Source organism: Perognathus longimembris, chromosome 3 (assembly GCF_023159225.1).
Source record: "Perognathus longimembris pacificus isolate PPM17 chromosome 3, ASM2315922v1, whole genome shotgun sequence".
Taxonomy (NCBI): Eukaryota; Metazoa; Chordata; class Mammalia; order Rodentia; family Heteromyidae; genus Perognathus; species Perognathus longimembris.
In genome coordinates, this window is record NC_063163.1 from 37282541 (window position 1) to 37310525 (window position 27985).

At 39.0% G+C, this 27985-nt stretch overlaps 1 protein-coding gene across 3 annotated transcripts in view; it reads right to left on the reverse strand.

The window, feature by feature from the left end:
- Positions 1 to 3591: 3591 nt before the first annotated feature.
- Elf1 (E74 like ETS transcription factor 1) overlaps positions 3592 to 27985 on the reverse strand; it is an 85290-nt gene continuing 60896 nt past the window's right edge. For all 3 annotated transcript variants that reach the window (XM_048341275.1, XM_048341274.1, XM_048341273.1), the window contains 7 exons: positions 22696 to 22894; positions 18322 to 18426; positions 15480 to 15644; positions 11950 to 12033; positions 10500 to 10692; positions 9028 to 9480; positions 3592 to 5678 (listed from right to left, as the gene is read on the reverse strand). In XM_048341275.1, coding sequence (XP_048197232.1) covers positions 5084 to 5678; positions 9028 to 9480; positions 10500 to 10692; positions 11950 to 12033; positions 15480 to 15644; positions 18322 to 18426; positions 22696 to 22894 — 1794 coding nt within the window. In that variant the 3' untranslated portion in view covers positions 3592 to 5083. The remainder of the gene's footprint in view (positions 5679 to 9027; positions 9481 to 10499; positions 10693 to 11949; positions 12034 to 15479; positions 15645 to 18321; positions 18427 to 22695; positions 22895 to 27985) is intronic.

Consider the following 27985-nt stretch of genomic DNA (forward strand, 5'->3'; position numbering starts at 1 on the left):
CGCCTTGGACGCAGCACCGCGCCCCGCCCCACCTCGGACCCCGTGACCGGCTCTCACAGGCCCCACCCCTCGAGGCCACGGTGACGATGTCGGCTGCGGCCACTTAGACTAAACCTCTAAGAGTGGGTATCTTGCTATCCTCCAGGCGTGTGGCAATTGGGGACGTCCGCACGTCCGCTAAACAACGCATGCTTCGTGAAGCTCTGTTTGCACTCGTTCCTACCGTGGCTGACTACAATCAGCTTGGCTTTTCTCGCGACACTCGTCCCTATGTGATCGTTTCCGGGAACGGAGTCCCGGATGTCGCGCAAATTCCCGCGATGGTTGAGCAAAGACCTCCCGCCCACCCACCCCTCTCGGGCCCGGCACTCGCCGGAAGTCGTTTGGCCGGTTTGGGAACGAGTCGTCAGGTTGTTGGTTGGTTGGGTTCCCGAAGCTTCACTCCAGTGCCCGAGCGTTCTTCCTAGTCGGCTGTCCAGAATGAGAAAAGCGTCCTCGCCTTTTCGACCGGAAGGCATTTGAGGGGAAGAAGATGGTCTAAAATTGCGGGGGTTTGTGTATGCGTGTGGGGCTTACACTCGGGGCCTGTGCCCTATCCCTGGGCTATCGCCTGAGCCACAATTGCTAATGAAATTGTGGGTCTGTGCGCCCCCCCCCCCCCGCTTGCGCGCACACTCTCACACTCCACTGACCCAAGCACATCGGTGGAAAAACTTTGGACCACATCCATTGGGAGGTTGGAATGGGAAAGCGAGGAAGAAGAGAGTAGACCCAAGTCCATTTATGTCAACCTATTCTAAACCAGACTTTGAGTTCCAATGAGGTTAACGCCCTCCAGAGGCTTAATCTGGAGTTCTAAGTGATGAAGGAGTGCCTGGAGGTGATGAGCACTTAGCTGGATGGCAGCCGGGAGGGTGTCGCCCCTGATCTCATCCCCAAAGAATAGAATCGAATTTTCGTGCAAAACAAAACTTGGAAACAAGCTGAGATCTAAAATGCTTAGAGCTTATCGCTCTTAGGGTGATACCAAGTTAAACATGAAAGGGCCAGCATGCAAGCCTATTTTAAGGTTGGGTGTGATATGCCAAACTTAAATGTTACTCAATGGCATTAACGCATAAAATTTTTAATTTCAAAAGGCAGTAACGGTAAAATTTTCACTTTTTAGGAGTATGTTGTCTGTAAATATTTAAAAATGATTGAAGGAGAACGAGTCATTGTTGGTAGGTAATTTGTAATACAGGTGGAACAAATTAAACCACTGACTGCGGTCGCACTTGAGGAAAAAGAGAATGAATGACAAATGGGGGGGGGGGTGCGGTAAACCTGTAGTGTTTGCTAAGTTAAACAGATCATTTGTATCTGGTTTGCATAGTTGATGAAAGGTGTTGTTAGCATCCTCCCCCCACTTAAGTCCTCAGCTCCTCCCATTTGCGGGCGCCCCTCCCCCCATACCTAAACTCCCTGCCCGAGAACTATAATGGGCCACTCCTATTCACCATTAAGACCTACCTACTTCCCCTTTAGCCCCAGAGAAGCTACCACCTGGATAAGGTGCGGAAGCCAGAGGCTATGTTGCTCCCTCTCCCATGGGAGATATGGCCCCACTAATAAACCACCTTATAAACCTTCTATCCATAACTATCTCCGCCCGGTCCCCTGGGATGGCTGGGACATATTCTTTCAGGTATTACACCAGTAAATGAATGCAAAAACTGAGAATTGTTAAAGTTTGTTTTCCTATGCATGTATTCAGCTGAAAGTACTTGTAAAGAGTTAGAGGCACAGGACATGTGAAGATACTAAGGCTGTAAAGAACTCAAATCCTTGCATAATCATGTAAGAGTGTTATCTTACCAACTTAACAGTAAAACTCATGTGGTCTTTAAGACATTTGTCAGATGTATTTATTGCAGATGTCTCCTCTCCCAGTTTCTCGTTTATCCTCTAAAACTTTTTAAATAATTGGTTTGTTTTAAGGTAGTTTATCTTATAACCAGGGCTTTTTTTTTGTTTTTGGCCAGTCCTGGGCCTTGGACTCAGGACCTGAGCACTGTCCCTGGCTTCTTCCCACTCAAGGCTAGCACTCTGCCACCTGAGCCACAGCACCTCTTCTGGCCGTTTTCCATATATGTTGTGCTGGGGAATCGAACTGGGAGCTTCATGTGTTGGAAGCAAGCATTCTTGCCACTAGGCCATATTCCCAGCCCCACCCCCTTTTTTTAAATGCCATAAGGAAGGCTCTTTTCCAAGGCTGTGAAAATCTTTTCTTCTAGATGAGTTAATTTGTGAAAGGTGTGACTGTAGCGACAAGGTGGTTGATCTCTCATCTGGATATCTAGTTGTCCCAATCCTATTTCTTGAAAATATTTTAATTTCCCTTAAGCTCTTTGGAACTTTTGTTGTCATGTGTGGTGCTCAAGACACCATCTAGGAATTAGAATTGCTAAACCTGCCAGAACCTAAACCTGCCACACCAATCCCTTCCCCCAAATTACCTAGTCTTTTGTTACAGCAGCACAAATGAGCTATTATATATTCACTACCATTTATGTAACAGAAAACTACAGTGCTAACCAAGTTAAAAGTTTTCTTGAACTATTATAATACACCTTTATATATGTTTTCATTTTTATTAATGTTCTAGTATATAAGTGAAAGTTATCATTGGGTAAGAGGTATTAAATTATAGGTTTTAATTTTCTTTCATGCCAGGTTTTACAAGTTTAGTAATTAGCTTGGCAACTTTCTTATTAGAAGACTTGTTATTTGAAGAATATGTTTAAGCTCAATGTGGTGATACATACCATTAGTCCCAGCATTTTGGAGGCTGAGGCAGAAGAACATTCAGGAATTCAAGACCTATCCAGGCTACATAAAGAATCCTATCTTGCAAGAAAAAAAACAAATTTCATATTACTGCTGAGAATATTTTCTTTTCTTTTTGCCAGTCCTGGGGCTTAGACTCAGGGCCTGAGCACCGTCCCTGGCTTCTTTTTGCTCAAGGCTAGTAGCACTCTACCACTTGAGCCACAGCGCCACTTCTGGCCATTTTCTATATATGTGGTGCTGGGGAATTGAACCCAGGGTCTCATGTATAGGAGGCAAGCACTCTTGCCACTAGGCCATATCCCCAGCCCAATATTTTCTTTTCTAATTGTTGGAGCTTGATTGCTATGGTTTGAATGTCCCATCTAAAACATGTTGAAATTCAATTGCTACTTTAACAATGAAAACTTGTAAGAGGTGATTAGATTATGAGGACAGAGCAGAAATATGACCTGATGCATTATTGCATCTCCTGGAATGAGAGAGCAAGAAGGCTCTTGAAAAATGGCAGCACCTTGATATCGGACTTCAGAGCCTCCCAACTGTGAGAAATAAGTTACTCAGTCTGTAGCAAAAAAATGGATTAAGTCCTTGACATTCTTTGTGTTTTATCCAGAAACCTGAATATAGCGTGGTAAAATGCAAAGAGAATGACATAATTCTGACTAAATATAGTTTGTCATAGGAACATTTAGTAGCATTGTAAACGTTAGCAACATTCTGTGCATACTTAAGAAACATTTACCTGAAAACAAATATTGAGAACTTTTACATGATTTATTTAATAATAAAGATACAAAACCGTTTAGAGGATTCCAAAATTTAAAGTTTTGTTTAAATACAAATTCAGTTTGTAACATGAAAACATATAACATTAGACCTCTAAACATAATCATTTTTCATCTACAAAAATTCCTCTTGGCTATTCTAGAAAATTTTCAGATAACAATTTTTCTTGTGACATTAAATGTACATTATATACAGTTGAAAAATAATCTAAAAACTTATTTCAGAAACTTGAATATATGTTTTTTTGTATGCAACTTCCCTCTCCACTCACTCTCAATAAAAAATGATCCAAAATATAATCCAATTGTGCTTTTATAACAACTGACTACTCAGCCAGATTAGCCCAAAACTCAAGTTCTTTTCTTGGCCCGTAGAAGCCTTGATTTCTCAGAACAGCAGTATATCATTCAGAACTCAGTAATATAAATTTACTAACATCACAGTACACAGTGGACTAAAATGCTAATGAACAAAGAGTTAAGAATGAATTTTAAGAGGGTCACTTATTTTTCTACAATATTTTACCTATATTTATATTTATTTAGGAAATAATCTGATGTTTTGACATAATATTAAAATATAGGTGTTAGAATCATAAAAATGAGAAGTAGGAAAGAAATTTGAGATCAATTTGTCTAGTCCAATGTACTCCTTTTTATGAAAGAACTAAAGCCCCGTAAGATCAAAATGTCTTGCCTTAGATTACACAGCTAGTTAGCAGGAAAGCCACTTAGGCCATTGCTTTTATAAGGGTGGGAAATGTCCAGCCTACAGGCAATGTAAAGCTTCAAAATCAATTGTTCCATGACAGAAGATGGCCCAGTGACTGCCGGCAAGCCCCCATCTGCTTACATTAATTTTGTATAGTACAAGGATGATGATATATAAATATCAAAATGGCCCTTGGCAGAAAAACAATTCCCTAACCATTATTCAGAACTAGGTTCAGATATTTGTATCATGTATACATTCCAATTTTTAATGTTATTTTATATATTCATGGTTATACAGTGTGGCCAACTAAAATCAATCTAAATGACATAATTTTGACAAAGTATAAAATAAATTTCTTGCACTTGAAAGAACCAAAACTAAACATAAGTGGAATGAAAATAGTTCCTACATAAATTTCTTGTTGATTTATATAAGTATTGTATTTACAAAAGAGGCAGAAAAACTAATACAATGTAAAATTAGAAAAGAAATTCTAAAAATGCTTACGATATAGCAACTGGAAAAAAAATCGCAAGAAGAATGTCTTCATAGTATAAAATGCCTGTTCCTTCAAAATTGAATTCCGAAACATTTGGAGAATAAAGAGAAACACCTAGGATTTCCTCATCTAACGAAGTCAAAATTAAATTGTTTTTAGCAATTATAAAATTAGGAAACTGCAGGTTTATCTTAGGTTTAATCAGATAGTTTGCAGTTCCATTTAAAAAATTATCCATTTTTTTTTGGTATATTAAAATGATTTGGGTTCCAAGAGCTCGTTTTGCTTCATAGCTACCTGAGAGGTAAATCCATTTGAACTGGATACTACCATCACATAGGGCTGTGGCGGCTGCTCAGTTTTCTCTGTGTGTTCTTCCAAATCATCTTCAACCTCCTTTTTCACTTCTTTCACAAGAGTTTTTGTTTCTTGAGCTTTGATGACAGAAGTGATTACAGTGCCAGGTGGGTGAGCAACCAGTTGTGAACTTCGAGAAAAGGTCACCACAGGAGAAGTAGCACTGAAGGAGGGAGATGAAGCCACACTCACCGTTCCATTGCAGATGGACTGAACATTGCTTGTAAGAACCTGCTGTACATGAGCAGGGCTAAAAACAATTGGAGGAGAACTCGGCTTCTGTGACTGTAGCATGACATTTTCTTTCAGTACTGTCATGGGTTGTGATGATGGAATGGCTTGTAAAATAAATTTCTGAGCTCCAGCACTTGATGATGGATCTGTGCTGGCTATAACCGTTGTAAGTGGCACTGTCTGGAGTGTTACTGTATGTAACTGCTGATTACCAGGAGACACAACCACTGGAACTTGGGATGAAGCCTGAATAGTCCTATTGAGATTACCAAATAAAAGTGGTATTATGATTAACATATTCTACATCAGTTGAAACTTCAAACATAGAGGCTCAACACAAAGCTTTTCAGACTTTTTGATACCATTTGAGTGATGTATAGATAGTATGTATATAATGCCATATTAACCCAAGTGGGAAGAATATAAAAATGCTTAGCAAGAAGCTATGTCTGAGCTATTTGAAGGAAGATGAGGAATTTAAAAGTATCTGTATATGTGTACACTCACATACTTGCATCAGTCCTTGGGCTCACACTCAGGGCCTGGGCTCTGTCCCTGAGCTCTTTTACTCCAGGTCAGTGCTCTACCACTTGAGCCACAGCTCCATTTCTGGCTTTTTGTTGGTCTCTTGGACTTTCCTGCCCAGATTGGCTTCGAACTGAGATCCTCAGGTCTCAGCCTCCTGGGTAGCTAGAATTATAGGCATGAGCCACAGACACCTGGAAGCATATTCACCCTTTTTTGGCATTTGTGGGATAAAGTGTCATTAATATGTTCATCTGTAACAATGAGTAAAATTCACATAAATGTTTTCAACTTCTGTTGTCCTCGGGACTGGGAATATGTCCTAGTGGTAAAGTGCTCGCCTTGTATACATGAAGCCCTAGGTTCGATTCCCCAGCACCACATATATAGAAAAAGCCAGAAGTGGCGCTGTGGCTCAAGTGGTAGAGTGCTAGCCTTGAGCAAAAAGAAGGCAGGGACAGTACTCAGGCCCCGAGTTCAAGCCCCAGGACTGGGGAAAAAAACAAAACAAACTTCTGTTGTCCTCAATTTACACATAGCAGAATTACAAGAATTTTAATATCTCATAGTCCCTACCATACTTAAAACAATTACTATAATTAATTCCTAAGTTTCATGCCAGAAAAGGGCCAAAAAAAAGGGCAAGTTTTGGCAAAAAAAAAAAATAAACATGTTTTATCAGTTTTCCAGGCCCAATTTTTTTTACAAGTTTTAGTCATAAAGCTATAATATAATGAATCCTTTTAAGTAGATCCAGATTATATGCTGATCATCATTACATAAAAAGGCATACAAGTGATATCAGTCAATCTAATTTGAAAAGTTCAAATGAAATTTACAGTATGGCTAGGGTTAATGTTAATTTTTGTATGTTTGCCTTTCACATATGAGAAACCAAAATTCTGGAGGGCAAAATCAATAGACGAGATAGAACTGAACCATGACTCAGTGCAATTCACAAGTTAGAAGGAAAGTTCAGAAGTATAGCCCCGTGGGTTTCCAACTGTCCTTGGTAAACACAATCCTCATTTCTAGGAACAAGAGTTCCATGGAGGCTGCGGAAATGGCCTAGTGGCAAGAGCGCTTGCCTCGTATACATGAAGGCCTGGGTTCAATTCCCCAGTACCACATATATAGAAAATGGCCAAAAGTGGCGCTGTGGCTCAAGTGAAAGAGTGCTAGCCTTGAGCAAAAAGCCAGGGACAGTGCTCAGGCCCTGAGTCCAAGCCCCAGGACTGGCAAGAAAAAAAAAAAGAGTTCCATGGACTCTTTGCCCATTTATAATACATTTCTTATCTGATAAAACTACATATACAAGTTAAACATTCATTCTGGTCCTACTAAGAACCAGAACTGTTTCAGAATTTTGGATTTTGCTTTTGGGGTCTGGAGTATTTACAGATAACTAATAAACTAAGGGTTGGACCTACCCTAAATCTGAAATTCATTTGTTTCATAAAATCATAGCCTTGGGGCTGGGAATATGGCTTAGCAGTAGAGTGCTTGCCTAGCATTCATGAAGCCCTGGGTTCATTACTCAGTACCACATAAACAGAAAAAGCCAGAAGTGGCGCTGTGGCTCAAGAGGTAGATTGCTAGCCTTGAGCAAAAGAAGCCAGGGGAGTACTCAGGCCGAGTCCAAGCCCCAGGACTGGCCAAAAAATACATACATAGCCTAAAAATAAATTTTTACAATATTTATAGTGTACCTGGTTTTGACTGTGATGAGGCCAGGTATGAAAATTTTCACTAGTGGCCCCATATCTATGCCTGGAAGTTTCAGATTTTGGAGCATTTCAGCTTTTTGGATTAAGGATGCTCAACATTCCTACAAGACATTTTTCTCAAGTAGATTTGTTTGGTTTTCTTCCTTCAGATCTTTCTAAATCCATGCTACATAGTTTCATAGACTCAGCTACCCACAATCATTGTTTTTACATAATTCCTTCCTACCTGTTCAAATAAAGCTGGCTGCCTGGCTACATCTCCACCGGTTATCATTTGAAGATTTTCACAATTTAAAACATTTAAACTTGGGCTGGGACTGTAACTCAGAGGTAGATCACTTACCTAGCACATACAAGGGCCCTAGAAGCCATTGAATCCCTAGTACTACATTTTTATTTTAATTTACTATACAAAGAAGACTGTGTTTACTCTAAGAAATATTAACTTATATCAAGGGCAATAGAACAAAACCTTGGCATTTATATTCTGGGATATACAATTGTAGAAGTATGCTTAATATTTCTATTGTCTTTGGAAAGGCTCCTATGTGCTACTTTTAAGTCCATATTCTGGAAAATCATGACAGTAACAAAAAAAGTAAGCAGTACAAATATCCATCTAATTTTCTACCTCCTTCCCTTGCTCCCACTCTAAATCAGATGAGACCAGTACCAGTCTCAATTTATGCAAAAGACCAACCTAATGCCTTAGTATTTTCTTGGTGAATTTGGTACTCAGCATCTATCCCATGATTCAGTATTTTCTTGGTCAATTGATTATTCAGCATCTTTCCCATGATTCTGAGGAAAATCTGATTAAAAAAATACTTTCCCAACTTCTGACATACTGAAATTATCTAAAAGAAAGGACCTTAGATTCTTGGCTTCCACACCTGTTTGAATTTTAATCTGGTACTCTCACCACTTCAGCCATACATTCAGTCCTTGTGTGAACTTTAGTTTTCAAAATAGAATCTTCCCAAGAAATAACATTGCTTAGAACTCAAAGCTTTCTAAATATCATAGGATGTCAATTAATGCTGAATTTTTACAGATTCTGATGATCTGGAAAATGACCTAAAACTATTGTTTGGAATTTTATACATTTGAGTCATTCCTCCTGTGATCAATTTAGTGGAATAAAGTAAGAGAATTACATAAAATACAGTCAAAGTTTAAAACTAAAGATACCTTGATACTATCAGATGACTATCCTAATATATATTGCTCCTGAAGAAATCTGTCAACAAAAGTTCTAGCTTGAAGTTTTTACCTATGAATCTTGACCTATTTAAATAATGGTTCTAATAAAAAATATTACATGATATGAATCAATCACTTTGGTTTTCTCACCTAATACTTGGAATAGTAGAACTTAATGTTTCTTCCTGCATGGTGCTGGTGGTTATGGTTGCTTCTCCTTCTGAGACAGCTTGTACTGGCTGTACAACATGAACAGTCCGGAATAATTGGGTAGGATATGGAGACTGTGAGGCCTGCACTGTCCTCACAACTTCTGATGGCTGTGCAATTTCCACAGGTTCTTTGGGTTTCGCCCCTTTAGAATGCCCTGGTTTTAGAACAGAAGTGGCTCCTCCTTTTATGCCTGGACTTGAAGATACTCTTGAACGGCTTGCTTGATTCCTACTTGAAGTGGTTGTTGAAGATAAGGATGTATCCGAAGACTCTATGCTGGAACTTGGATCCTCATCATCTATATATATAAGATCTTTAGGCATTTCTTTAAACTGATACACCAAGCGCTGACCTTCCACTTTGGCCAAAATACCCCTTTGATAATAGTACCTATTCAAAGCAGATAGTTGATCAATGTTATTCAATTAAGCAAAAGACAATAATAAATTAATTTTTCCTACTCATAAAATGTTAAATTTGTATTCAAACAAATGAGAATGTAGCAAAGTTATATCGAATATACTTACATGTTTGTTTATAGATAGAAAAGTCTTTCTTAAATACTGTATACTGGTGACACAGAAAAAACAAAAGTTTTAAGAATAAAAAGGGGCTAGGCATTGCTGGTAGCTTACACCTATAATCCTAGCTACTCAGGAGGCTGAGATCTGGGGATTGTGGTTCAAAGCCAGCCCAAGCTGGAAAATCCATAAGACTTACCTCCAATTAGCCACTAAAAAGCTGGAAGTGGAGCTTGGCTCAAGTGGTAGAGCACTAGCCTTGAGCAAAAAAGCTTAGGGACACTGCCCAGTCCCTGAGGACAAGCCCCAGGGAAGACATTAAACAAAAGGTACTCTCAGTAAAAATTTTCCTGATGTCTAATATAAAGACTGATGGGAAGAAGAGGGAAAAGTGGTATGAGGATCACAGTCCAAGGGTGGTCCCAGACAAAAAGTGTAAGCAAACAAACTAAGCTGAAAAACAAACTACAGCAAAACAGACTAGGAACATGCCTCATGTCAAAGAAAGCTTGCCTAGCAAGTGTGGGGGCAGAGTTTAATCTTTAGTACTGCTTTTTTTTTTAAGTGTAACTCATTACTTCTTTACTATCTTAATTTTTAAAAATGTTACCTTTTTATTTTCTTTTTTTTTTTTTTTTTGCCAGTCCTGGGGCTTGGACTCAGGGCCTGAGCACTGTCCCTAGCTTCTTTTGCCAAGGCTAGCACTCTGCCACTTGAGCCACAGCGCCAGTTCTGGCTATTTTCTGTATATGTGATGCTGGGGAATTGAACCCAGGGTTTCATGTATAGGAGGCAAGCACTCTTGCCACTAGGCCATATCCCCAGCCCTACCTTTTTATTTTCAACATCTGGGAAATGATACTCTTACCCAACAAAAACTTCACATACCTGAGTGCTCTTCCCATGGTTTCATAATTCATATCAGGTTTGTTTTTGTGTTTCCCCCACAACCTGGATACTGCTTTAGAATCTACCAATTTAAAAATGCCTTTTTCTCGCTGGGTCCACTTGATATATTTAGGACAGGTAGCTTTATCCTGGAGAAGAGCCAATAAAAACTCCCAAAGATAAATTGTGTTTCCTGAAAGAAAACAATTTATTCTCAAGTGATCAAATTTTCCTTTAATAGAACACAGTAAATACATAAATTAAAGAGTACAGGAAATGTGGGCTGGTGGCTCACGCCTGTAATCCTAAACACACAGGAGAAGACACTGAGATCTGAGGATCACCACTTGAAGCCAGCCTGGGCAGGGAAGTCAGGAAGACTCTTATCTCCATTTAACCACTAGAAAACCAGAAGTGTTGGCTGGGAATATGGCCTAATGGCAAGAGTGCTTGCCTCGTATACATGAAGCCCTGGGTTCTATTCCTCAGCATCACATATATAGCACCAGAAGTGGCTCTGTGGCTCAAGTGGCAGAGTGCTAGCCTTGAGCAAAAAGAAGCCAGGGACAGTGCCCAGTCCCTGAGTCCAAGGCCCAGGACTGGCAAAAAAAAAAAAAAAAAGCCAGAAGTGCCTCAAAGTGGTAGAGCACTAGCCTTGAGCAAAAGAGCTCAAAAGTTCAAGCCCCATGATCACCACCACCAACAAAAAAAGAGTACAGTAAAACACAAAAGTCTTACAAATTCTGTCTACATTAACATACACACAATAATTACAAAATACTGTAGTCAATTTTTAGGGCCTAATAAATACCTTTTTATTAGTCTCATAAAATGTATAAGTAAAGATAATCTTGTCAAGTAATTATGTGATGACTTCAAGACAAAGCCATCTGTATTATTATTATTTTTTTGCCAGACCAACTCAGGGCCTGAGCACTGTCCCTAAGCTTCTTTTACTCAGAGCTAACGCTCTACCACCCAACCCACTACACCACTTTGAGATCTTCATTTTTCTTTAAGAACCATTACTTTGAAAAAATATGAAAAACTTGTATAAAACCTCTGAAAACTTGATCTAATTTTAAAAATCAGAGCCAGAGATTAACTATAAAGATTTACATGAAATTTAACCAATGGTTATGAAGACATTAAAATTTTAAGACAATTTAAAAAACTGCTTATGAACTGTAATTCTAAAGGTTGAACTCTTCCAAGAACCCAAGTCATGAATAGAAGAATCGATTATTTTGACAGGTAAGTGAAAAATATTTCAAACGGATTTCTTTGGCTTAGTGACCAGTCTCTTCACAAAAAATGTATCTTAAATGGCAGCTCTAACAGTTCTATTTCAACACATCAAGAAAATATGGTTTCCACTTATAATATGAAAGATTATAAAGCAATCTGAATATTATTTGGCCTCTATTATAAGTAAATTATAATAACTTACCCTTCCCATCTTTGTTTTTCTTTTTCACAGATATATTTGGAGTAGTAGCTGGAGAATCTGGTCGTGGTGGTTTAGTTTTTCTCCCTGTAATTAATATAGCTCTGCCTAAGTATTTGTCATCAACATTCAAAAAGAAAGGAAAATTTTGAGTGCTAAATTCTTTACTTGTAAGTCATACAAGCCAATTTCTTCAAATGTCATTCACTGAACAATAACATGACTAAAAATTGAAAATTAGCTGAGCTTTAGGTGTAGCTCAGGCAATAGAATGCATGCCTTACAAGCACAGGTGATAGAATACATGCCTAACAAGCACAACAAGGCTCTTTGTTCAAACCACACACACACAAAAAATTGAACATTAAGTAATTCAGATCATAAACACATTTATGTAAGAAATGACACTTTGTATTTTAAAATGAACTTAAATTTCAAATATTCTATCTTGTCTTTGGGACAAAGTAACAGTAATTTCTTAAAATTATGGAGACTATACTTGACACAGATAAAACCTGGGCTTAACATTAGCCATACTGGGGGCTGGGAATATGGCCTAGTGGCAAGAGTGCTTGCCTCCTACACACTGAAGCTCTCGGTTCGATTCCCCAGCACCACATATATGGAAAAACGGCCAGAAGGGGCGCTGTGGCTCAGGAAGCAGAGTGCTAGCCTCGAGGGGGAAGAAGCCAGGGACAGTGCTCAGGCCCTGAGCCCAAGGCCCAGGACTGGCAAAAAAATAAAAAATAAAAATTAGCCATACTGGGAAAAAAATAGCTATATTAGCTTGTCTGCTTATAACATATAGAATTTCTGAGTACAAACCAAGGAGGCTTTTAGCTTGTGTGTGTGTGCGTGTATGTGTGTGTGTGCGCATGTATGTGTGCGCGTGCCAGTACTAGGGCTACAACTCAGGGCTTGGGTGCTATCTGCTTTTTTGCTCAAGGCTAGTGCTCTACCACTTGAGTCATAACTCTACTTCCACTTACAGCTTTTTTGCTTTTCAACTGTAACTATTTTTGTCTTTTTTTTTTTCCTTTGGTACTGGGGGTCAAACCCAGAACACATTTTCTAGGTAAGCACTCTGCCACTGAACTACATCCCAGCCCCACTTCCAGCTGTTTGGTGACAAACTGGAGAACTTTCCTAGCCAGGCCACCTTCAAACTGCAATTCTCAGATCTCAGCCTTCTTAGAAACAAGGATTATAAGAGTGAGCTGAGCCACCAGGCACCCAGCTCAACATACTTATCTTTAAAGTTTTTACTGGGGCTTGTCTCTTACATGTTGTCTTTCTTTTGTTTGTACTAAAAGTGGTATTTGAACATAGGGCCTTCAACTCTTGCTGGGCTTTCTCACTGAAGACTGGTGTTCTACCACGTGAGCCATACTTCCACTTTTCTATTAAATACATTTCTTCATACATTTAATTAGCAGATATTAGAAACTTCCCAAACTCCAGAGATTTAGAGAATATATAAGGGAAAGCTTTGGTGAAATGGCGCTTTTTCATATGTATTCCTAAACATCTTATTTTCTTTATCTCTTTTTAATCAAACAAACTTTAGTTATCCATCACCAATAATTAAATTATAAAGTCCATCCAGTCTTCAACTGAGTTGCTGAACTGTTCGTTCTACAGCCCTGAGATCTTTTGCAACTCACCTAGACCCACAGTTTGCTAGCCTGTTTTTTTTTGTTTTTTTTTTTTTTTTGCCAGTCCTGGGCCTTGGACTCAGGGCCTGAGCACTGTCCCTGGCTTCTTCCCGCTCAAGGCTAGCACTCTGCCACTTGAGCCACAGCGCCGCTTCTGGCCGTTTTCTGTATATGTGGTGCTGGGGAATCGAACCTAGGGCCTCGTGTATCCGAGGCAGGCACTCTTGCCACTAGGCCATATCCCCAGCCCCTAGCCTGTTTTTAAGACAAGAATGCTGCCCTGAGGAGATTAACACTGTACTTAGTTACCACCTCCTTCCCCACACTACTCAATCCACAAGCAAGGACTCATCTGTTGTCACTGAGTAATAAGTGTCCTAAGGTTGTATGAGAGCATTATTTCTTTTATCATCTAGGTTGAGATTCATTCCTTTCTGTTGCATGTTGTATCAACACTTACATTTTGTTGCTCAATTATATATATTGTTTGACTAATTCATCTATTTAATCAGAAGTTGATGGATATTTGGGTTGTTTCTAATTTTAGACATCTACAAATAGGGCTTTTAAAAATCTTCATGCAGGGGCTGGGAATACGGCCTAGTGGCAGAGTGCTTGCCTCATATACATGAAGCCGTGGGTTTGATTCCTCAGCACCACATATATAGAAAACGGCCAGAAGTGGCACTGTGGCTCAAGTTGCAGAGTGCTAGCCTTGAGCAAAAAGAAGCCAGGATGGTGCTCAGGCCCTGAGTTCAAGGCCCAGGACTGGACAAAAAAAAAAAAAAGACCCTTCATACATAGTTTTTTGTCGATGCACATAAGGTTTAATTTCTTTTTATTTAAATACTCAGTAGTAGAATGGCGATTCAATATACAATATTTAAGAAACAAACTATTTCCAAAGCAATTGTTATTATCTTTAAATAGCTATACAAAGGCATTGCCACTTAACAAAGTAGTTTATGACTATAATACACATTGATCAGTGTAACCCCTTTCAACATTCTCACTCCTGTGACCTCCCCCTTCCCTTTCTTTTGCAGTATATACAATGAATTCTTAATACCTGCTGGTTTTCAATTGTGATGTTATCTATGTGAAGTCTTTTTTTTTTTTTTGGCTTCTTTTTGCACTCTGCCCCTTGAGCCACAGCGCCACTTCTGGCCGTTTTCTGTATATGTGGTGCTGAGGAATTGAACCCAGGGCTTCACGTATACAAGTCGAGCACTCTTGCCACTAGGCCATATCCCCAGCCCTATGTGAAGTCTTATCTAAGGAATTACTAGCAGACTGTCAGCTTTCAAATTATACCCCTTGGAAAGAAACTGACCTGCTTTTATCCTTACAGCTCTTTTTGAGCTTGTATGAAAGGGATTAGGTAAAACTTTTAAGACTTTGAAAGCTGATACATGTGTTTCTTTTTTTTTTTTTTTGTCAGTCCTGGGGCTTGAACTCAGGGCCTGGGTGCTGTCCCTGAGCCTCTTTGTGCTCAAGGCTAGTGCTCTACCACTTTGGCTATAGTGCCACTTCTGGCTTTTTCTGAGTAGTTTGTTGGAGGTAAAGAGTCTCAGGGACTTTCCTCCCCAGACTGGCTTTGAACCATAATCCTCAGATCTCAGCCTCCTGAGTAGCTAGGAGTATAGGTGTGAGCCTGGTTCTGACACATAATCTTTTCTGTAAAACAACCCACAAATATTCTAAATGTGTTAGATTATATAACTTTAGTGGCTGTTATATGAAATAATGTTTAAATTTCTTTTATGCCCTCAATTTTTGTCTTACATGTTTTAATTGATGTAGACATAGGCTTGAATAAAAAATTTTGGATTGCACATCAAGATTTAATTATTGGACCTAAACAAATTAACCACACACCTTTCTTTCTTTTAGGCTGTTCTGGGGATGAGGCTCCTGGTGAGTCTGCATAGGTCTCTTGCACCTGCTGAGTTTCTACCACTTCAGGAATCCCATCTAACGTGACAGATACATGGGTGATTGGGGCAACAATGTCATCTTCAGAAGGACTAAATATGTTATTACCTAATGGAAAAAAACAAAAATTACAATCAATAATGTATTATAAATCAAGAGTTTCCTAATTCTATGAAGATAGGAGTAGAAATTGAAAACTGCTATTCATTTGTGTTTTCTCTGCCTTCCATCAAGAACTCTAGGGGCTGGGAATGTGGCTTAGTGGTAAGAGTACTTGCCTAGCATGCATACAATTCAATACCACATAATCAGAAAAGGCTGGAAGTGGCGTGGTGGCTCAAGAGGTAGAGTGCTAGCCTTGAGCAAAAAGAAGCCAGGGACAGTGCTCAGGCCCTGAGTTCAAGCCCCAAGACTGGCAAAAAAACAAACAAAACAAAATAACACCCTAAACCAGTCCAACCTTGTCTGGACTGTATCATTATCTCTCTTTTGTTCTTATCACCAATATATTCTTTCTCCTTTCTATGTTAGTTACCTCATTTTATTTTTTTTATTCAGTGGTAATGGGGTTTGAACTCAAGAACCTTGCATGGCTAGACTCCTGCACTACTGCTGAGCCACATTCACAAGCCCTACCATTGACTCTAAGACAGGGTCTCACCTACTGCCCGCCCCAGCATGTACTTCACTTGTGATCCACCAACTTCAGAATTCCTGTAGTTGCTGGGATAACAGGCAGTATCATTCTGCAGAGATTCTGCCCAGGCTGTCCTGGAACTACCACCTTTCCAATTTCAACCTCCCACGTAAGTAGCTTGGAATGTCAGACACAAACCAGTGTGGTAAAGTATGGGCTAAAAAGAGGTCTCTCAAACCTTTCTGCCAGGCCTGGTCTTAAACTTTGATCTTCCCCATGTCAGCCTCCCAAATGGCTAGTATAATAGGCATGAGCCACAGGCATCTAGCTTTGGAGTTATCTTGCCTGACCAAATTATCCCTCCACATAAAATTAGAAGGAAAAATTATAGGAAAAATCTCTTCCTATAATTTACTAGGTAAAAAAAAATATAAGAACAACTCAAGTTTTGTAATATGCCTTTCAAAGCTTCCACAGTGTAATACTACCTTTCCAATCTCATTTTCCACTCACTGTAAAGCTTTTACTTCAGGTACAACAAACCATTTTCCTCTCAAATTTTTATTTTTTCATAGGTCTGTGTTGGTTGATCAATTCCCTCTAGCTGAAGTGTTCTTTCCTGACTCTTCCATCTTCTAGTGAAGCTTATATAACTCTAACTAAGCACTCCTTCTTAATGCTTATCTCTGTTGTTCTCACCTAGAACCTTCACTGCTTTCAGAACACTTTGCTGTTACTCTCCGTGTCCTTATTTTTGGCATTTACAATTATTTACATAAGTAACTGACTTTAAAAATTAAAGATCAAGGGGCTGGGGATATGGCCTAGTGGCAAGAGTGCTTGCCTCATATACATGAAAGCCCTGGGTTCAATTCCCCAGCACCACATATACAGAAAACGGCCAGAAGTGGCGCTGTGGCTCAAGTGGCAGAGTGCTAGCCTTGAGCAAAAAAGAAGCCAGGGACAGTGCTCAGGCCCTGAGTCCAAGCCCCAGGACTGGCCAAAAAAAAAAAAATTAAAGATCAAGGAAAGGACAAATATTATTCATTTTATTATCCTGTTATTGCCTAACAATCTGTACATCTTTTATTGCTGTACGCTACTAGGCATACAGCAAATATTTTTGTAATGACTTAGTAATTAGATTTATGAGTTTAAGTCCTTCCTTGTCAGAAAAGCCCAGAGGAGAAGAGGGATTTAAAAAAGTATTAATAACACAGTAATAAATTTTATCCCATTAAAAAGTTAGCAAAAACTGTAACCCTTCTGTACATCATCTTTACAATAACAATAAATTCTTTTTAAAATTCAAAGTTAGTAAAAATTTCTGTGGATTTTTGTCTGCTCCATTATGATTATCCAGAGATGGCTAAATTATAATAATCTGGTTTCAAATACCTTAATATTTTCACCAATGGAGCCATTAAGTAGAGGAAATTTTGGCCTGGGAATATGGCCTAGTGGTAGAGTATTTGCCTCGTATGCATGAGGCCCTGGGTTCGATTCCTCAACACCACATATACAGAAAAGGCCAGAAGTGGCGCTATGGCTCAAGTGGTAGAGTGTTAGCCTTGAGCAAAAAAGAAGCCAGGGACAGTACTCAGGCCCTGAGTTCAAGCCCCAGGACTGGCAAAAAAAAAAAAAAAAAAGAGAGAGAGAGGAAATTCGTCAATGTAATATATGATAACTTATTACTTATTTGTTCCTGAAGGCTTCATTCCCCAAAGTACAGTTTTCTATGCTAGGCAATGGTGGCTCATTCATGTAATCCTAGTTACTCAAGAAACTGAGATCTGAGAAGCCTGGTTTGAGTCCAACCTGGAAGACAAATCCAAGAGAATTTTTCTCCAATTAACCAGTAAAAAGCCAGAAATGGAGATGTAGCTCAAATGGTGGAATGCCAGCCTTGAGCAAAAATGCTAAGCAAGAGTGAGAGGCTCAGAGTTCAAGACCCAACACCAGCATCCAAAAAAAAGTTTTCTTTGAAGATTTTAACAAAGATAACTAACAGTACCCTAACAAAATGTGCTTAGAAACTAAAAAATATAAACATAGTCACTGGTCTTTGGATATTTACCATTTAATAGAGAGAGAAATGGCAAGAATAACTTCGCAAAGTACATACTATGAGCGATTTCAACTACTCACTTCGTTTTTCATCCAGCATAGGACCAGGAGAATCCATATTGAGGAGTGCCTCAGCAGCTTCAATAGTTTCAATAGTTTCATCCTCATTATGGCAGGAAGCTTCAACTAAACACATACAAAGAAAAAATACAATTAGCTACAACATATATGTTGCTCTAAAATTCATATATTGCTAGCTGAACCAAGATGTATCACTTTATACTCTTTAAGTTTATACACACAGAAATTATAATATGTATAATTTTTATGAACATAGGAAACAGTACTAAATATAGCTATTAAGTAATTGTCTATTTTTATTTTAAAAGTAACTTTTATAGGCAGATGCTGATGGGCTTACACTGTAATCCAAGCTATTCAGGAAAGCTAAGCCCAGGCAGGTAACTCTGAAAGGTTCTTATTTCCAGTCAACCAGCAAAAGGTCAGAAGTGGGGAGATTTGACTCAAGTGGTAGACTGCCAGCCTTGAACAAAATAGCTAATCAAGGGTTTGAGATTCTGACTTCAAGTACCAGTAACACACCCACACACTCACGCGCACACACTCAAGACAACAACCAAAAAAGACTCCAACCCTTTGAAAAATGCTGGAGATAAGTAAAATACAGTTCATATTCTGGATGAAAACCAATTAATTTGGTAATTCTTACATTTCCAGAGTAAGTAAAGATGGATATTAGACTGGAATGGAAAGGGTCCTAGTTTGACAGAAATCTTGTTACTACACTTGCTTATACCAGGTAAATTATTTTGTATCTATAGACTCTTCAGGGATGGATTGACAATATATAACTGAATCTAAACCTTTTAATTTTTCACAAGAATAAAAAGTAATTATAAGCCAGGCACTGGTGGCTCACACCTGTAATCCTAGCTACTTAGGAGGCTGAGATCCAAGGATCATGGTTTAAAGCCAGCCAGGGCAGGAAAATCCATGAGAGTCTTATCTCCAAATAAAAAATCTAGAAGTGGTGCTGTGGCTCAAGTAACAGAGCACTAACCTTGAGAACAAAAAAGCTCATAGGTAGACAGTGCCCTAAGACGGGCATACACATACACAAAAACAGTAAATATAAATGTAGCATTTGTAACAGAAGATGTTCCACATAGGTGCGAGTGAAGTCAAAAATTTTCAAAAAATTTTAGCTGTACGATCCTATATCCAGATAAAACTTACCTAGAAATAAACAGATAAAAATGCAACATTTGGGGGGGCTAGAAATGTGGTTCTAATGGTAGTATACTTGTCTCACACACATTAAGCCCTGAATTCAAACTCCTGTTCTGCCAAAAGTAGGTTTTTTATTCTGATGGTACTAGAGTTTTTAACTTAAAGCCTTGAACTCACTCAGCCTTGTTCACAGCTGGTGCTTTTTGCTGGTAATTTGGAAACAGTCTTGAGGACTTTCCTGCCTGGATTGGCCTCGAACTGCAATGTTCCAGATGTTAGCCTTCTGTATAACCACCAGTGCCTGACTAAACAGTAGTCTTTCTTCGTTGCATTTTTTTTTTTTTTGGGCCAGTCCTAGGGCTTGGACTCAGGGCCTGAGCACTGTCTCTGGCTTCTTTTGCTCAAGGCTAGCACTCTGCCACTTGAGCCACAGCACCACTTCTAGCTTTTTCTGTTTATTTGGTGCTGAGGAATCTAACCCAGGGTTTCATGGATACTAGGCAAGCACTCTACCTCTAAGCCACATTCCCAGCCCTGCACATTTTTTATAAGTTCAAGTTTATACCCTGATATGGAATAAATCAACATCTTTTTTTTTTTTTTTTTTTTTGCTAGTCCTGGGGCTTGATCTCAGGACCTGAGCACTGTCCCTGACTTCTTTTTTTTCTCAAGGCTAGCACTCTACCACTTGAGCCACAGCACTACTTTGTGGTGCTGAAGAACCGAACCCAGGGCTTCACGCATGCTGGGCAAGCACTCTAACGCCAAGGCACACTTCCCAGCCCCTCAATATCATTTTGATGAGCATGAAAATCTGAAGTCAGAGGTTTTATATGACAGTAGTAATCTACTATAAGCCTCAAATTTCATAGTCACTATAGATTTTTATTATTGGAAACTTCAAACAAAATCTAAGTAAAGGGACACAGTTTAATGAACCTTCATGCTCATTCCCTACCTAAAACATTATCAGCTCTACACCAATACTTAATCCTTTGGCCCTAAGTCTATGCCACAACCAAATCATATTTTCTTTATTGCCCTTCATCATGTTTTCAATGTTGGTGAGAATTTTTTCAGAGTATATTTCTTTTACTAAACAAAGTTCTCTTAGTCAAACAAATTGGACATCTGAAGTTTTCTTTTTGCTTACTGAACAAGACTTCCAATTCTATATCCATTTATGGTTGTTACCGGTTTTTTAAAGCACTCTCTATATAAAGGATATTAATGTTTTATCTATCATATAGCTTCTAATAATTTTTACCTACTTGATATTTGCTTTTTTTTCATTTACATTGTTTTTGAGGGAAGTTTTCAGTATTTGTCACTGTCATCCATCTTTCCATTTTGTACTTTATTTTCATGCTTAGAATATCCTGTTACTTTAAAATCACATAGTCAACTTTCCAAATTATTTTTGGTGATTTTGCTTGTCACATTAAAATTTTAACCCATGTGGGATTTACTTTGATATTTTAGAGTATGATTAAGGTAGGACTCTAATTTCTTTTTCTTCCCCTTCCCACCAAATGGGATACACAATCATTCTTCCTTTCCTTTCTAATTTAAAATGTCACTAGATCATATGCAAACTTCTTGAAATAGACCAGTACCTGCATCTAGCCTTAACACTGAATTCTAATATCCAACTTTCTTTTACTAATAGTACCTCTGAATGTTACTGTCACTCCAAACATTTTAGTATTTGGTAGCATTAAGTTTTTTCTTTGTTTTGTGCCAGTCTTGGGGCTTGAAATCAAGGCCTGGGCACTATCCCTGAGCGTCTTTTGCTCCAGGCTAGTAGCGCTCTACCACTTGAGCCACAGCACCATCTCCAGCTTTTTCTGTTTATGTGGTGTCGAGGAATCCTGCATGCTAGGCAAGCACTCTACCACTAAGCCAAATTCACAGCCCTTTGCTAAATTTTTTTTTTTTTGCCACTCCTGGGGCTTGAACTCAGGGCCTGAGCACTGTCCCTGGCTTCTTTTTGCTCAAGGCTAGCACTCTGCCACTTGAGCCACAGCGCCACTTCTGGCCGTTTTCTGTATATGTGGTGCTGGGGAATCGAACCCAGGGCCTCATGTATACGAAGCAAGCTCTCTTGCCACTAGGCCATATCCCCAGCCCCCCTTTGCTAAATTTTTGATGCAAGAAATTATTTATTGACAGGGACAGTCCCTCAGGCCCTGAGTTCAAGGCCTACAACTGACCAAAACAAAAATTTTTTTCACTGAATTCATACTAGGTGCTGAGCATGGTGCAAGACCTGAAGGTATAGAGGAGTCTGAGTAGTAACAATGCCACCAACAAAATAATGGCACAACTATTTTCTTTTTTTTTTTTTTCCCAGTCCTGGGCCTTGAACTCAGGGCCTGAGGACTGTCCCTGGCTTCCTTTTTGCTCAAGGCTAGCCCTCTGCCACTTGAGCCATGGCACCACTGGCCACTTTCTGTACATGTGGTGCTGCGGAATTGAACCTAGGGCTTCGAGGCAAGCACTCTAGCCACTAGGCCATATTCCCAGCCCCTGGCGTTTTCTATATATATATGGTGCTGAGGAATCGAACCCAGGGCCTCATGCATGCTAGGCGAGCACTCTTCCACTAGGCCACATTCCCAGCCCCACAATTATTTTCTTACAAATAACTTTTCTCAAATATTACTGACATGCAGGCAAGATACCTGAGTGTGAATATACGAAACTACACATGTACCAATGTTTACAACTGATAAAAATAACATTACCCTAGCTTACATTTATGGAACCTATTTTTCAAGTTTGAAAAATATTCCTAGTTCTGATTGAACCTGAAGAGAAATCCTCTATTCATCCCAGGGCTTTATCATACATTAAGGTCATGGCCTTCTATTTTGTTTCCTATGGGAGCAGTAAGAAAAGAACATACCTATTTCTTTCCCTACACAGTTTCTCATTTTGTTCTCATGAATACAGAGGTAGGCATATAAAAACTTAGTTTGTCAAGATGATGAATTTTGTAGATTGAGTGCCTCCTTTTTTGTGTCACTTCTATCTCAATATATTTAGGAAAAAGAGAGAAAGAAAAACATGATATAGAACAAGACAAGTAATGAAGTTATTTTTTAAAAAAAGGGGCGGGGGGCTTTCTGTGACTCAAAATCCTCAGGACTAGGGCATTGCCTAAAACTGTTTTGTAGTAAGGTCACATGAAGACACACGTACCTGTAAGGGTGATGTCGTCGTCGTCGTCGTCATCATCATCATCATCATCTATGATTTCTTCTTCAGCAACATCCAGTGAGCTCTCAGTAATCATGTCATTAGGCTCTTCCACACAGGCAAGACCAGCATAACTATTGAGAATATCAGCTCCAGGAACATGTTCCACAATTACAGCAGGAAAAATAGCTGGATCACCAAGCTGGGATTCCGGTTGGGAGAGGTGAGGAGGAAGATAGGGTTATCAACATTTACTTTGTTAGACATAACCCAAAAGTATGTTACATTTTATTTCATTTGCTTCCATTTTTGCAGTGCTGAGGACTGTACCCAGGGCCTGGCACATGTTAGGCCAACATTAGGTCTGATCTACTGAGCTACACATCAAATCTATACTATACTTTATATCAATTTAGTTTCTATATTCACCAGTTACTTGTATCTTTTCTCACACAGTTATATGAGACCAAGTTTACTGTAGCCTGGAATTGGTCTTGAATTTGTTATGTAGCCTAAGCTAGCCTAGAACTCAGGATTTTCCTGCCTCTGTCTCCTAAGTAATTGGATTACAGGTGGATACCTCTTTGCCCAGCTCCCCTATTTATATACTGACAATCCTTCTAAACTTAAGAGACTATGGATCTATACCACATATATTTTCATTATGAATCTTGGATGTGGAGTAAATTTTCAATGAATAATTCACATTGTTAAACAGATCCACATTGTTACATAGAAAACAAAAAGGTTATCGTGAATTTCTAAGCAAAAACCAACAAATGATATACAAGCAAAATATACAATGAAACTCTAAGAAAAAACCTGAGTTCAATAAATATTACATTGTCATCTGGCACACAGGTCTTATATTTTTTAATATTTATTTTTATTAAATAGTTCTACAAAATGGTTTCAATTCCAAAAGTCAGGTTGTGAGTATAATGTATCTTGATCAGTGTCACCCCTTCCAACTTTCTTCCCCATTTTTCCTCATACCATAAGCTTTATTTTTTAACATCATTTGCTTCACACGAAAACATTTAACTTCCACTTTCTACAAGTGGCTTAAGAATGGCTATCTTCAGGGTAAAAATTACTGCTACAAATGTCTGGTTATAAAGCCAAGGAATTTGTAAATAAGAATACCCTAAAATTTTAACCTCGTCCAGCCACCCCATTTTATAGATCAGGACAATAAATCAGAGGTGTTTTATTTTTAACTTACTAAAAATCAGTAGTAACAGACTGTATCAAGCTACTACTTCCAATAAATAACTCTTTACTCTGAAGTAATTTCAAACTTAGGAAAATCACAAAAGTATCTGAAATAACTATGATGCAACTATGATGTCTTTTCTTTAGACAAATTCTGACCATGGAGAGCACAGGCTGGTTTCAAACTTGAATTCCTCCTTCCTCAATTTCTTGAGTACTGGGATTACCAGCACATGCTATCACACCCAGTTAATAACAGAAATGCAAAACAAACTGTTTGAAGGTAGAAACTAGTAGAAAGTGAAAAGGTAACAGAGGGAGAAATGTTATAAAAATATTTTCTATGCATGTATGAAAATAACGACCTATTAAAAATTGCTTTAACACATGGGAGAGGACATAATAAAGTTAACAGAGGGAGTGAATTTGATCAAAGTACAACAAGTGTAGTTAGGGAAATACCATAATGAAACTTGGTTGTACAATTAAAATATCCTAAATTTAAAAGATAATAGGTCTTGGAACTGGGAATATGGCCTAGTGGCAAGAGTGCTTGCCTTGTATACATGAAGCCCTGGGTTCAATTCCCCGGCACCACATATATAGAAACAGCCAGAAGGGGCGCTGTGACTCAAGTGGTTGAGTGCTAGCCTTGAGCAAGAAGAAGCCAGGGACAGTGCTCAGGCCCTGAGTCCAAGGCCCAGGACTGGCCAAAAAAAAAAAAAAAAAGATAATAGGTCTTTTTTTTTTAGACTAACCTCTCTCAATTGGGTTTAGATATTTCCTCACAATTACATTCAATTTGTCAAGAATACCAAAGAAGTACTGTTATAGTCCTTAAAACACATCACATGTCAAGGGGCCCACGTGTCCCATTCCTGGGGATATTAACTCTGATCACTGGGTTAAGGCAATGTCTACCTGGTTTCTGCCCCATAAAGTTACTGTTTTTCCTTTTGTAAGTATTTTGTGAAAATATACCTTCTGCACAATAACTCAGCATTTCTCCACAAAGTACATCTTCTTAAATACAAGGAAATGTTATGGCTCACAGAAAATAACATCAGCTACATTATTTTCCTTAAATCAGCTGTACTGAAAAAGTAACTTATGGTTTCATCATATACTAAGCGGTCTCAAGCTTTTAAAATAAATACGTTAATGTAACTGCACACTAATAGAATTATACACTGTATTAACTTCAGAATTCAAGTACCTAAATTTAATACATTTCTGAAGTGCTAAACAGATTCCTAGCTTTCAAGAATGCTATGCTCTAAAATTATGGGCAATAACCCTAAAGCATATTTGGATAGTTTATTTCAAAATGTTTTCTTCCTGTTTCAGAAAAGAAGAAGTTAGCAAGAAGTAACTGGCCTTTGAAATTGAAAAATTAATTTTAAAACAGTATAAAATTATGCTGTGAAACATACACTATTCACAAGAGGAGAGGAGAAAGGAGAGGAGGGGAGAGGGAGAAAGGGGGAGGAAGAAGGGGGAGTACGGGGAAGAGGAAAGAGAAGAGAGGAAAAGAAAGGGAGGAAGGAGAAGGAGGAAAAAGAGAGAGGGGAGAATATAAAATGTCCAGAGTATAATCATTAGGGCTTGCTTTTTCCTTTCTAGAGAAGTTATTACACATATAACTCAACCTAGCACAAATATCTACCTGTTAAAACACTTTGCCTTCTCTTTTCTCCCAGGAGCTCCACTTAAGCTCTTACTGTTTTAACAAGGAAAGACCAGAGATCACATGGTCTCCTTTTATGTTGTTATAACCCTATGCGCTCTTAGTGGGTCATCTACTAAGTCTGAGATAGAGGCATGCCAATGGAATTTACAAGCTCATCTTCCGATAAAACCAAAGGACTCCTCCATTTTAAAACCTTGTGGGACAGAGACTTGTAAGAAAGAGTGCACTTATTACAAAGGATGCCTCTATATTTTTTCTGAATATATATATATATATATATATAAAACTCTTATGTTTCCAATAGCTACAGATAGCTATTATTTTCTTCCTTGTTCTATTCTACTGAACTTTAATTGAAGTTGTTCCCAGAAATGAGGTCTCAGAAAACACCTTGTCAAATAGCACTACAGCAAATGCCACTGCTACTCCGATGCCATCCCAAACCCAACCATAGTTACCAGTTCCTTCTATCTCCAGCAGGTACTGTCTATACTCAAATACATTCTACTCCACTTCCAACAAACTATTTAATAACTCCAGCCCAGTCTGACAATGCATGTAATCCAACACTCAGGAGGCAGAGACAGGAAGACCAAGGTTCAAGGCTACCCCCACAAAAGTCAATGAGACCCTATTTCAAAAACAAGTTAGCACACACTAGTAACTCTCATCTACTCAGGGTGCTTTGTCAACATGGCTTTAACTAGAAATGAAGTAGGTAAGCAGCTATGTTTGCAAAAGGAGGTATGGTTTTAACATTATCTGTCCCAGGGCTTTATGCCTCTGACTCTATAAGTAAACTTTCCTGCCATTGTCAATTCTTCTCAATCCATTAGCTATATCCTAAGATCATCCCCAATTTAGTCACACAGCCTTCTCCTGAGGTACGTGCTGATCTCATGAAAAGCAATGGCCACACCTAGCCTATTAAAATGTAGATACACATTTAAAGTTTCCACCTCTACTTTCTCCAAGGTGCTATAAATCCATTTATAAGAAACAGACTAATTTACAGGTAAGAAGACTGAATCTGTATATGCAAAAATCTAGGCAATTCTTCTCAGGTGACTAGAAACACTGTCATTAGTTAAGTATTACCATAAATGGAAAGACAATAAATACACAGTCTAGTAATTCTAGTAGCTGGTCTGGACTCAAGATAAACTGCCTTTTAAACTGGATTGACTGGCAATGACTAAAGAATGAATCATCAGGAATTTAAACTCCATCGTAACAATACACTGCAAAATTTCTCACAGAGAACTAGTCCTGGACCTTTTTCCCCCTTGGTACTGGGGATCAAGCTCAGGCCCCCACACAGGCTAGGCAAATGTTTTATCAATGACCCACATCTCTAATATTCCTGATCTCTTAAGTCTTAGATTTAAAAGAATGAATACTAGGACTTATGTTATCTATCTATCTATATATATTTTTAAATGTATGTATATTTTAAAAGTAGTAAGATTTTATAGCCATGGATACATAAAATCTTACTACTTTTTAAATAGAATTTAGACATTATTCAGGTTTCTTTGCTGAAGACTATCAAATCTTATTTACTTGAGGTTTTTTTCCTACATTGTATCAACTAGATTCCTTTCCTCAATTTATTCAAAACAGAAGCTTCAAGAAAGCCAGAGCATGCCAGTGGCTTATGCTTATAATCCTAGCTAATCAGAAGGCTATGACAGAGGGTCACAGATCAAAGGCAGCCCAGACAGAAAAGTCTCCTACATCTCAATTAACCAGTAAAAGTGCCCAACTGGAGACTTGGAGGCACAGAAGTCACCCATGGGCAAGAAAGCTATCCTACGGCAAGCACCCAAAAGGGGCAGGGGAGGAAAAGGAAAGAATGAAGGGAAGGAAAAGAGGGAGGGAGGGGAGGGAGGGAGGGAGAGAGGAGGGGAGGGGAGGGAGGGGAAGGGAGAGGAGGGGAGGGGAGGGAGGGAGGGAGGGAGGGAGGGAGGGAGGGAGGGAGGGAGGGAGGAAGGGAGGAAGGAAGGAAGGAAGGAAGGAAGGAAGGAAGGAAGGAAGGAAGGAAGGAAGGAAGGAAGGAAGGAAGGAAGGAAGGAAGGAAGGAAGGAAGGAAGGAAGGAAGGAAGGAAGGGCGAGCTGTCAGAGCACTGTGCACAGTATAGTCCCAGCTACCAAGGAGCCTGAAAGAGGAGGCTCACTTGACCTCAGCAGTTTGAAGCCAGGCTGGAAACACTGTCCCACCTCCAAAAGAACAATGTTAAGAAAAATGTTAAGAGGTCACGGTTATTCACAAAATACTATTGATACCAAAAGATTCTGGGGGTTGGAGCAATACTGGGGGTTTGAACTAAAGTCCTTGTGCTCCTTAGGCAGGAGCTCTACTGCTAAGCCATGTCTCCAGTCCTATTA